Source organism: Lingula anatina, chromosome 1 (genome assembly GCF_051362555.1).
Source record: "Lingula anatina isolate TDL-2025a chromosome 1, LinAna3.0, whole genome shotgun sequence".
NCBI classification, from domain to species: domain Eukaryota; kingdom Metazoa; phylum Brachiopoda; class Lingulata; order Lingulida; family Lingulidae; genus Lingula; species Lingula anatina.
In genome coordinates this window covers 23,378,327-23,390,405 of record NC_141767.1, presented here as the reverse complement: position 1 = coordinate 23,390,405, position 12,079 = coordinate 23,378,327, and the positions used below count along the sequence as shown (strand labels likewise).

The following is a 12,079-nucleotide window of genomic DNA, read 5'->3' as shown; positions in this document are numbered from 1 at the left end:
TCTCTTCTCATCCGCATGCGCTCGACGTCATCAATCTTTGTGCTCTGCCCTCAAATGTGCTGAAAAATGTGACGTAATTCGCATGCTCGAAACAGAATGGCGTGTCAAGGAGGATGAACGCGAACGTTTTATTCGAAAAACTGACTTGGTTGCCGTGGACAACAACGCGCCGTTGAACTTGTTTGTAGTTTATAAAACTTTCACTAAGGCTATATTGAAACCAATTTGTGAGAATGAGCGTAGATGCGTACGGTCCAAGCTCTCAAACCTTGACCTTTTTGGACACAGAAGAAGCGGATCTCCTGGGTGCGGATACTCAAGGGTCTGAATTCGATTTTACAGATTTTACCTTACCATCGCAGACCCAGTCACAAACTCAGGCATCTCAGCTAGATGGAGGTCAAAGCCAAAGTCAGGTAAGGCTGCTCATGCCTATTTTAATGTATTTATTAAAAGAAGAACTGAAACCGGAAGTTGTGAAATGTGGCATGGTCGAAACTTCCCCAATATTTTAGCAGCTAAGTCAACTGTGAAGAGAAAGGTTTTTTGGAACCCGTTTGATTTCGTTATCAGAGCAGAATTGCCTTGTTGAAGTAAATAAAAATATGCGAAACCAGCGTGCACGAAACTGTTATGCAAGCCATTATCTCTGTGTAGTTCCCATACAGATTACAGAAATTGATCATCATACTACACATTGATACAAGAATGATACAACATGAACCGAGTAGATAAACTGTAAGGAGATATGGGATTTTTGAAATTTGTTGGTTTTTGGTATCACTGGAATGTTGTGGTATGTAAGTGAAATTATGAAAAAATTTATCTGGCGTTTGCCAAATTCTCTTACCCCTCTGCTGGAAGTTGTGAAACATGATGAAAAGTTTTCTTACTACTTTGGCACAAGAGATTTTTGGCAGATTTTTTTTTTACCTTTACAAGCGTAGCAGTTACCGTATGTTATGTTAAATCTTCAAAATATTTAATAAAACTGTACAGCAGGTATTTTGTGTTTAACTCATCACTGTTTTTGGAGAAGTTATGAAACAATTGCAAAATCACAAAATCTTATCTGAGAACAAAAATGGTTACTATAATCCAAGGTACATACTTTGATTTCCTCTAGGCTTTGGGCATTGAACCTGTCCAAAATGGCATTGGAGGAGTTTCCCAAGGTATTGGGGAGCTGACATTTGAAGATGACGAGGAAGATGCATTTTATATGAAAGATTTACCAAAGCATGCTTGCATGTAAGTAGTTGAAATAATACTACCACATTGCTTCACATGCCTACTGGACACATATTATTTATACAGTTTCACAACTGTGTTAAAAACCCCTTATCCAGTAGTGTGATTAAATGTAGCTAAGCTTGATAGGCATCTAATTTAGCTAAAGCCAGATTGATTACTTTTTATCCATTGGATTATGGGATGAAAACCTTCTGTGAGTTACAATGTTCAAAATAACACTGTAGTTGGAAAATTTTTCTATATAATTATTTCTATATAAGAAATCATAGTAGAAAAAATACAACCATTTCTGTTCAAGAAATCGTATAAATATTAAAAAAGCCAAAATATGAGTCCATGGTTTAAATTAGCAGCAGCTTAAAGTTGATATATCTGATGCATGCAACAGGTACTGTGGTATCCATGACCCAGCATGTGTGGTATACTGCAATATGACCAAGAAGTGGTTCTGTAATGGAAGGGGAAATACATCTGGCAGGTATGTATTTTTGTAAAGGTCACAGACACTTATTTACAAATTATTATTTTCAAGACAAACTCCTTGATAAAAAAAAAGCCACAATGTTCATTTCAACTCTTTTCTGATCATAACAATCACCTCTCTAACACCATATTTTTTCATTTCTATATTTTTTACAAAATAAAGTTAATTGTTTGCTAGTATTAAGTGTGTGTCAACAAAAAATTAATTTTTTTAATTACCATTTTAGCAATGGATCATAGGGAAAGATCAAGTTGCTTATGACATTTGCTGTAATCCTGTGGTTTATTCTATTTGCAGTCATATCATAAACCATCTAGTACGAGCCAAGGCAAAGGAGGTTACACTGCACAAGGATGGACCACTGGGGGAGACTATCCTAGAATGCTACAACTGTGGCTGTAGGAATGTATTTCTCTTGGGTTTCATACCTGCTAAGGCAGACTCTGTGGTGGTACTGCTGTGTAGGCAGCCTTGTGCCACACAGAGCAATCTAAAGGACATGAACTGGTCAGTACCCATGAATTTTTATTAAATAACTATGTTTTTTTTTCCTTATACTTGGTACAGATTTTTTTAGTATATGTTAAAAGAAAAGATGAAACAATGAGCACATTTTTAAATGCTTTTATTTTGCTTTGTACTTTGAAGTAAAATCTGCTTTTATGTTCACTAAAGGGACCCAAGTCAGTGGCAACCTCTGATTCAAGATCGTCAGTTCCTTCCTTGGTTGGTGAAAGTTCCATCTGAGCAGGAGCAGTTAAGGGCACGTCAGATCACTGCACAACAGATCAATAAGCTAGAAGAGCTTTGGAAGGTATTTACCTTTGTAGAGGACATAATTTGGTGGTTTAGTTTATTTCACTTTGTATAGGGGACATAGCTTGATGATTCATGCATAGGTGAAACTTAAATATATTTGATTTTTTTAATTTGCTTACTACTGTTTTAACGTCACTTGTTTGTGATATGGAGAGATTCATTTCTTTGTATTTAGGACAACCCAGAGGCTGCCATTGAGGACTTGGAGAAACCTGGAGTGGATGAGGAACCATCCCAAGTACTGCTAAGGTTAGCATGTTTTTATCAATCATTCATAGATTAACTGTAAACAATGGAAAGTTTGTACTACCAATGGGTATGTTTAAAATTGTTTTCAGAATTCTGGAGATAACTTATAAAGGTAGGTGTTGTAATAAATTTTGATGACCCTGAAGAATTTCTTTGATTAAATTTTTTTTAAAGTTTTTTTTTTACAGGAAAGCTTGTTTTGTTTATTTATGTTGATTAATTATGCATCTGTATAGATATGAGGATGCCTACCAGTACCAGAACATCTTTGGACCGCTGGTGAAACTGGAGGCAGACTATGACAAGAAACTGAAGGAATCGCAGACTCAGGACAAGATCGTGGTTCGCTGGGATGTTGGCTTAAACAAGAAAAGGATTGCTTACTTTGTGTTTCCCAAGGCTAATGAAGGTATTGTTTGCTTTGTTGATAGTTATCCTATTAGACTGACAACATTGGATATAATTTCAGCAATCTTTTTTTAATTTTCTTGCAGCTTTTGGTGATAGCTTCATGGTGGAATTAATGTAGTTTTTTGTCATTAAGAAAACAAAACAACTAATCAATAATTAAAACAGTTCTGCAAATCTGAAATCCATAGAAAAAGTTAAGATCAGTGAATCATATCATTATTTCAGAGATGAAACTGATGCATGGAGATGAACTGCGCCTCAGGTACTTGGGAGAGATGCACAAGCCCTGGTCAGGAGTGGGCCATGTGATCAAGATTCCAGACAGTATCTTTTTTAACTGGGACTGAGCTTTACAATCAGCCAGTAATAGTTTGTTGTTCATAAGAAGTTGAACATCATGCACAAGCAACAGTAGAATAAGATCGCATTCACAATGAGTTGAGCCATGGCTTTACAAATCCTGGAACTAAATATGGTGGACGTACATGAAAGAAAAAACGCCAAATCTTTTAATAGTCTCTCCGCCTCTCACACGCCTCCCCATGTGTCGTCCCAATGGAGCCGAGATTTAATGACTGTACCCCCGCAGGGACGACGCATGGGGAGGCGTGTGAGAGGCAGAGAGGCTATTAAAAGATTAGGCGGTTTTTCTTTCATGTACTCCGCCATATTTAGTTCCAGGATTTGTAAAGCCATGGCTCAACTGTGAATGCGATCAAAGTCATTCAAATGACATAATTTATATCCTTTAAATTAAAATGTGTTGAAAAGTTATATTTCTTTTAACTCTGGAACAGACTTCAGTGAAGAAGTGGCCATAGAGCTGAAGAGTAATGCTGGTGTACCTGCTGAGTGCACACACAACTTTGTGGTGGATTTTGTGTGGAAATCCACTTCATTTGATAGGTATGTGTACAGTTGCTACATGAGAGAACCGACTGATAGTCTGAAACAGGCTAAGTAGTGGTATTTGTTAAGTGAAAAAGGTGTGATAGAAAACTTAAGCCCAGTTCCAGATTATAATTATACATAGAGCAAGTTTGTTTTTACAGTGCATAATATCTTGTTTCTTTTATTCTTTCAGAATGCAGGCATCTCTGAAGACATTTGCTGTGGATGAAACCTCTGTGTCAGGATACATCTACCACAAGTTGCTGGGACACGAGGTGGAGGATGTGGTGATCAAATGTCAGCTGCCAAAGAGGTTCAGTGCCCCAGGACTCCCTGAGCTCAACCACTCCCAGGTTTATGCTGTGAAGACTGTGCTGCAGAGACCATTGAGCTTGATTCAGGTACATAGTTTGCAAATAGGATAGGGATTATAGATGAGTTGTGTTTTTAGGACTCTCATATCTCTGCAAAGTCTGTAAAAATCTCAGTTGTTTATAACGTCTTGTAAGTATTCTTTCCTTCCTGTCTTGAATAATTTTCAGTACATAACCATGCCTATAAAAGAGTTTATAAAACTCAACCAAATTCATTTGGTTATTGATATTTTTGTAGGGTCCACCAGGTACTGGCAAGACTGTTACATCTGCAACAGTTGTGTATCACCTTGCCAAGCAGACCCAGGGGCAGGTTCTTGTCTGTGCACCTTCTAACATTGCTGTAGATCAGCTGACAGAAAAAATACACAAGACTGGTCTCAAAGTGGTGCGTTTGTGTGCCAAGAGCAGGGAAGCCATTGACTCCCCAGTGTCATTCCTGGCCTTGCACAACCAGATAAGGAACATGGAAAGGTATGGAGTCATTTCCAGTGGTAAATGATTTTCCTATTAGAACAGCAGTGTGTGTGAAAAAAAGGTGATCTATAAGGTTATGTGCTCACAGATGTGAATGACTTTGAAAATGTGCATGTACTATTGTAGCTTGGTTAAGGAATAAATAAATGGGTTTAGATATGGGACAATGCAAAAAGGATCCTATTATATTTAGAATCTTCCAAAATTATTCAAACTGTCCTTTTCTTATAGCGTGCCAGAGCTGTCCAAGCTGCAGCAGTTGAAAGATGAAACGGGAGAGCTCTCGGCTTCTGATGAGAAACGATTCCGCACATTGAAGAAGCAGTGTGAGAAAGAGTTGCTGCAAGTAAGTCAATAGTGAGAAGTATCTCACTTTAAATTAATACACGTATGGTAAAAAATATAGTTTGGCAGTTGACAGTCATAAGCTTCACAAAAATAAGGTGAGTTTTCTTTCATCTTTCAGCATGCTGATGTCATATGCTGCACATGCGTTGGAGCTGGTGATCCACGGCTGGGCAAGATGCAGTTCCGCTGTGTCCTGATTGATGAGAGCACCCAGTCCACGGAGCCGGAGTGCATGATCCCAGTGGTCCTGGGGAGCAGGCAGCTGATCCTGGTGGGAGATCACTGTCAGCTGGGCCCTGTGGTCATGTGCAAGAAGGCCGCCAAGGCAGGCCTGTCCCAGTCCCTGTTTGAGCGTCTTGTTGTGCTGGGGATACGTCCTATCCGACTGCAGGTGCAGTACAGAATGCACCCTGCCCTTAGTAATTTCCCTTCTAATATATTTTATGAGGGTTCATTACAGAATGGAGTGACAGCCGGTAAGGAACTTGAGATTTTCATTCCGAATGAATTATATATTTTTCAATATTTTTTCTTTTAGCTGAGGTCATTTGTATTGCTGCAAATACTATAAACCATTTCTGTTATAGTTAGATGTCAGGATGATTGAAGAAATTTTGTGGCTCAATTTTAAAATGTGAAAATTGTCATTGCAGCTGAGAGAACTAAAAAACAAGTGGACTTTCCTTGGCCTCAGCCAGACAAGCCCATGTTGTTCTATGCCACTACTGGACAAGAAGAGCTGGCCTCATCTGGAACGTCCTACTTGAACAGGACTGAGGCTGCAAATGTGGAGAAAATTGCCACACGCTTTTTGCGTTCTGGTGTGAAACCTGACCAGATCGGAATCATTACACCATATGAGGGACAGCGGGCTTTTATATGCCAGTACATGCAGTTCAGTGGACAGCTACACCAGAAACTGTATCAGGTGGGAAATGGGTGGCTTTATCATATTTGAACCACCTTCAGTTCAGCTGAGAATCTGTCCAACATAAATTATCTCCAAATTTCTTTATTTTTCAGCATGTTGAAACAAAATTTTGCATTGTTGTTGTCAAGGCACAAATTTTAATTTTGATATGTATTTTTCTTGATGTAGAAGCCCTTATAATATGTTGCATAATGTAATGAATTGCTGATCAAAATTGATATTGTATCTACAGGAAATAGAGGTGGCTAGTGTTGATGCATTCCAAGGCAGAGAGAAGGATTTCATCATCCTTTCTTGTGTGAGAGCAAATGAACACCAGGGAATTGGATTCTTGAATGATCCCAGGCGTCTGAATGTGGCACTGACTAGAGCTAGGTAACTGAATTGTATAAGAAGATAAACTAGACTTTATCAAATTATTTCTTTTTCCCTTAATCACTTTGGCCTTATATAATTCACATGCGAACTCTACTTTGCTGAAACCTGCTGGGGTTACCTGTGGGCTTAAAATGAAAGTTCAAAATTGGATAGGATTCAATTATTCCTTTTTTTTATAAAGGTTTTTTGGCCTTTTTTATAAGTAGTCGTAATTTATAATATTATAGTTATCAGTGCTGCTGATTAGAATTTGTAACTTGAAAAATACAATGCATACATTATTCTGTTCTTGAAAATTATGATGCTATTAGACTGAACTGATTTCTGCCATTTCTAGGTATGGTAACATTGTGGTTGGAAACCCCAAAGTGCTCTCTAAGGTATGAAACATTTCTGTAAGAATTTAGCCATTTGTTACATGCAATAAAGTAGATCTCTTTTAACATATAAGTATTTTGTTTAAAACAGTGGTGTGTTGGATAGTAGATAGAATTTTTTTTTTACTTGTTTTCAGCAACCACTGTGGAACCACTTGCTGACTCATTACAAGGAGATGAAAGTTTTAGTGGAAGGGCCACTGAACAACCTCAAAGAGAGCATGATTCAGTTCAGCAAACCCAGAAAACTGGTTAATGCTGCAAATCCTGTAAGTGCACTAATGGGAACAGGAGTGTACAAGTGTGCTTGCTCATAAATATTGATTTTTGAATTCTTTCTAATGTGTATTTGCACATTTTATGCTGCATCTGACTGTATGCTCTGAGAAGTCTGATGCTTCATTTATACTCATTTGCTTGTTGGTTGCCTCCGAGTTGTAAGTATTAGAGTTGAAACAATTGTAAAGCAGAAACAAGGCCTTTAGTTAGTTAGTTGCATAAGAACTGGTGTGTTCAAATGTTTTAATAGCCCGACATCAGAGACTGGTCAAAAAATTTCATGTGCTGTTGCAATTGTTGAATGGCAGTTATAGATATTGTAATGGTATTAAAAAATATAAAAAAAAACAATATATGTTTTTGTAGCAGACATTACAGTATCTGGATTCCTTTCTTCAGGGTGGCCGTTTCATGAGTAACACCATGTTCAGTGCCCGTGAAGCCATGATCCCAGGCAGTGTATACGACAGGAGCCACATGATGAATGGAGGTACCAACTTCCAGAGGGAACTGTTCATCCCCACACATGACCAGCTAGGCTACATAGGACCTGAGAGGGCATACACTGCCAGCCTGCCAGTTCCAGTGGGCATGTTCATACCACCAATGCAGCCTGCCTACCAGCAACAGATGCTTGGTAAATATTTAACAAGACTCAAATTTAATGATCTTCACTTTTTTGTGGGATAAGTGCTAAAATGGTTAGCAAATTTATATGTGGGGAAAAGAGATGGAGACAGATGTTTGTATTATTATTGTATTTTGAATTTTCCAGGTGGTCGGGGAGGTGCAGCGAGAAGAGGAGGTCAGAAGGGAGGAAGGCAGAAGCCTCCTCGTTATACACAGCAGAACACCTCACAGATGTCCCAAAACTCTCTGATGAGCAGTCAAGCCAGTCAGGTTTGTTATATGTGACATTGCGTTCTCAGTTGTTACACCTTAAGTGTCTAAGCAAAAGTCTGTTAATGTTTTTAGTGTGCCTGCATTTTTATGTACAGACACAGATGTGTCTGTACATATTGCCATCACCTGCGTCTGTTGTCGCCGTCGTCGCCGTATTGTAAACACGATAAGTGGAAGGCAGTTTTACTTTTTGGCTTTATATTTACAGAGCTGATGAATATTCATAAAATGCAGGTCAAGTTCGAAAATCAGCATGACCGGGCCATTATTGTAGAAGTTATGCTGTGTTTTCACTTTTCAGCATATATGCAACACTGTAAACACATTTCAACCAAAACCGATAGGCCTGTTGTCATGAAACTCACAGGAAAAATTGATCTTACTAAAACGCAGGTCAAGTTCGAAAATCGGCATGATCGGGCCACTATTTTAGTAGTTATGCTTTTTTTCACTTTTCAGCATATATGCAACACTGTAAACACAATATAAGAAAAACAGATAGGCCAATTGTCATTAAATTCACAGGAGTGGTCAATCCTGCTAAAACGCAGGTTAAGTTCAAAAATCAGCATAATCGGGCCATTATTTTAGAAGTTATGCTGTTTTTTACATTTCTTTAGATTCAATTCTTAGGCATGTTAACAGTTTCATTATTTAATTAATAAGATATGTAAAAGTGTTTTTTTGACATTTCCTGCATCTTTACAACATTGTTAGTTGATTTTGTAAAAATGATGTTAAACTTGTTATTGTGTATTGTGTAATAAAGTTTCAAAAATGGAAATAAACTCATATCATTGCAGTTTGTCAGATTGAATCATTCACTATGTTCAGAATCTCAGAATGGAAGAAATTGGACATTTAACACTGCTCTATTGATATTTTTCCCATTTCATCAATTTTCTTAGTTGATCATACAAAAATGGCAGTAAACTGTTAATTTTCTTTTATTTTAAAAATTGTTAAAAATGGAAATAAACCCATTTCAGAACATTGCTGTCTTGTTCTGTTTCAGTGCATTGATGCTGCATGTATGATAACATGAATTGATGCCTGTTTTTGTTTATAATAGGATGGCACGCAGCCCTACTCCCAGGGCCCTCTCACTCAAGGTGGTTTGTCCATGAGCCAGCCTTTCACCATGAGTCAACCAGGACTGTCTGGCCTTTCTCAGCCTGAACTCTCACAGGTAAGTCTGTCTTATACTTGTTTACTGCAACACTTCGGTTTTACACTGTCATTACATTTTCCCTTCCCCACCTGCCTTGTGGTTGCCTCTGTGCTTTATACTCATGAGCATAAGAGGTATGATAGTACTAAGGCAGAAATCAAGCCTTTGGTTTCATGCATGAAAACAGTAATTTTCAACTGTTTTCATAGCCCGACCTTGGGGACATATGTAAAAGGAATATGAAAAACTAGGAAGTTCTCAACAGTTACTTGGTGGTTTGTCAGTTCAAAAAAAAAAAAAAAAGAATGCAATAGTTTGAATCAGAGTCTTTGGGGAATATTGTGATTGAAGAGAATATTGTGGTTAACATGTGAGTTTGAATTGCCTATTCCAGGACAGCTACATGGGTGAAGAATTCAAGTCTCAGGCAGACATGTTGCTGTCTCAGGACTCCACCTACCAAGGGGACCGTGCCTTTTTCCCATCTCAGCCACTGTCCCAGGGAGGCCAATTCTCACAGTACTAGGTCTACACTGAGGGAAGCCAACACTATGGGATAAGATAAAAACGGAAGATGTTCTACAGAGTTATCTCAACATCCATTGATGAAGTCAGGAGTGACCGGTCGCTTGAAAGCGTGGGTGGGAGAGGGGAGACAAGAAGGAAAAGGGACCTTGCAGGAAGCAGAAGCTCTCACAGGACTCAATGCTGCATGGAGCAGAGGTTGCCAGTAATGGTTTGACAGACCTGAGTAAACTACTTGTGTGGCACCGATTTTGGTAGCTACCAGGAGAGCAGCAGCAGCAGCAGGAACAGCAGCAATCAAATGTCATGGAGTGAAGTGAAGGGTTGGTGGTTGAAGAAGCAAGGCCCTAGTCGACCTGTGAAGGAAATGGTCCTCCTCAATACCCAATTATCAAAACGATAAAAGATATTCAGAAATCAATTTTATGTAAAGCATTTGCTCAGCTTGTTTTGGTTTGGAGGCCTTGGAAGTTATTGATGACTATCAGGTTGGCATACAGAGCAGATGTTATGAAGCAAATGATGACCAGATATTTTTCTCTTATGATTACTACACAAATTTGCAGTTTTCATTTACTGTTTCAACAGTGAGGTGCTCAGAACAATACTTATAATTAAGGTCAAAGAATTATTGAAAAATTATTGAGAGAGTTATTTGCAATTTTGTAATGTGAAATTGTACTGCTTATCAAGTACTCCAGACATCTTTTATTACATCTAGACATTGCCGAGTGTGTCAGAAAAAGGGTTCTGCCTTTGCAGTACCATTAGATGTCATTGAAATATACCTTTATTTGTTCAATTGGCACTGGCAAAATCAAAGAAATTGCAGGCAAAAACTTACTGCAACAGAAATATTTTCTTGGTTTAAGGGAAGTATAAAATTGAATATTTTTGATGGGTTTAATTATTTAATGCAGCAGTTTACCATCTGAATTATTAAATTGCTGTTGTAATATTAATCAGTAATTTGTAGTTCTCAAGGGTGACTGATGGTAGGAGATTAATAAGACTTTCATCTATTTTAAAACAAATGAGTGTGAATTTGACGTGAAGGTAGTGAAATGGGTAGACTACCTGCTACTGAGAAAGGGAATACATGACTGAAGTCTAAAAACAAATAATCCCTAGATTAATTTTCCCCAGTATTTTATCTCGGAGGGCAGACATGCTTGATTTTGAAAGGTTACCTAGCTTGAAGATACCATTTTTAATTTGCTGAGAACTGTCAGTAGGCAAGTTTCAAACAACTAGTAAAAGGTAAACAGTTTTTTTAAGCTGGAATAAGTAAATGTCTGTCTACTTCAACACAAGTGCTGCAGATTGTGGGCTGCCCATGGTCATTGCAATTCCCATGGAATCAAGATGCATGGGCATCCATTCTAAGTGCAGGTTTTATTAGAACCCTATGTTGTATAGCCAGCATTACAAAACTGCAGGAAAATGGATTATTGAAGAAAAAAATGCATCACTGAAAGTGTAAAACGGTGTGAGTGCATTCTATGCGAATCCAGTGTAGTTGTTGTCTGGTATATTTTGTGTTCTTGAAGTAGCTCTGCACTGAAACAGCTGTAGTTGCTCCTTCCTAGCAAAGATTAGATTCCAAATGTTTTCTAAAGCCAAGGTAACTCACAAAATGCAAGTAAGCTTTCCAGGTTTGTGAAAGAGATTTAGGCACAGTAACACATGCATCCCCTCCATATACTCTTGTTTGGCACACAGAACTTAATCTATAGCAATATAACAGCATAGTATAACACACCTTGAGGGAAACCACATCTACTGAATTCAGACATTTTAGTTTAGGGAAATAACATCCAACATCTAAAATTAGACACCACAGCTTTTGACCAGCTCAGCCCTAGCATGTAATGGAACACTGCAGACAACTTGCCTTCTAGAAGACGTGTTTGATATTGGTTTTCAGGAACTCCAACTTCTTAGAGCTCTTGCATAAAGTGGACAACATTGTAAGATTTATTAATGTTGATTTTCCTGAAAGTTAATAAAAGCATTGCAATAGAGTTTTGTTGACTGTACCTTTCATGTGAAGTGCAACTTTCTTGTTCCATTACTCCTGATGTCACTTCATGTGTGTGTGTATATGGGTTTGGTACTTTCCAAGAGTTGTAACAGATCTTTTGTTCAAAGCTATGATTAAATACATTTGACATATTTCCCAGTACAAGCAAACTGACCAGACAAACC

General features: G+C 38.0%; 1 protein-coding gene and 1 non-coding gene across 2 annotated transcripts; both read left to right on the top strand.

Annotated features, from left to right (window-relative positions):
• Positions 1-64: 64 nt before the first annotated feature.
• Positions 65-11,895, top strand: LOC106159544 (regulator of nonsense transcripts 1). Its single transcript, XM_013535851.3, has 21 exons — positions 65-416; positions 1,127-1,251; positions 1,643-1,732; positions 2,036-2,245; positions 2,414-2,552; positions 2,733-2,806; positions 3,043-3,215; positions 3,443-3,541; positions 4,015-4,123; positions 4,302-4,509; positions 4,721-4,956; positions 5,191-5,305; positions 5,426-5,783; positions 5,961-6,235; positions 6,471-6,613; positions 6,954-6,996; positions 7,131-7,262; positions 7,672-7,909; positions 8,048-8,172; positions 9,248-9,364; positions 9,741-11,895. Exons 1-21 carry the CDS (start codon positions 234-236, stop codon positions 9,870-9,872), a joined length of 3,324 nt encoding a protein of 1,107 aa, XP_013391305.1. The 5' UTR covers positions 65-233; the 3' UTR covers positions 9,873-11,895.
• On the top strand, positions 9,438-9,574 carry LOC112042310 (small nucleolar RNA SNORA84). The gene has a single exon (XR_002886470.2). It is a non-coding gene; the product is annotated as a small nucleolar RNA SNORA84 (small nucleolar RNA).
• Positions 11,896-12,079: the final 184 nt, after the last annotated feature.

What these genes read in the sequence shown, in the direction of transcription:
- LOC106159544 (XM_013535851.3), top strand. Translation starts at nt 234, where the DNA reads ATGAGCGTAGATGCGTACGGTCCAAGCTCTCAAACCTTGACCTTTTTG. An exon ending in AGGGGAAATACATCTGGCAG is followed by an intron (nt 1,733 to 2,035) that starts GTATGTATTTTT and finishes TTCTATTTGCAG; the next exon opens with TCATATCATAAACCATCTAG. An exon ending in GACCATTGAGCTTGATTCAG is followed by an intron (nt 4,510 to 4,720) that starts GTACATAGTTTG and finishes ATATTTTTGTAG; the next exon opens with GGTCCACCAGGTACTGGCAA.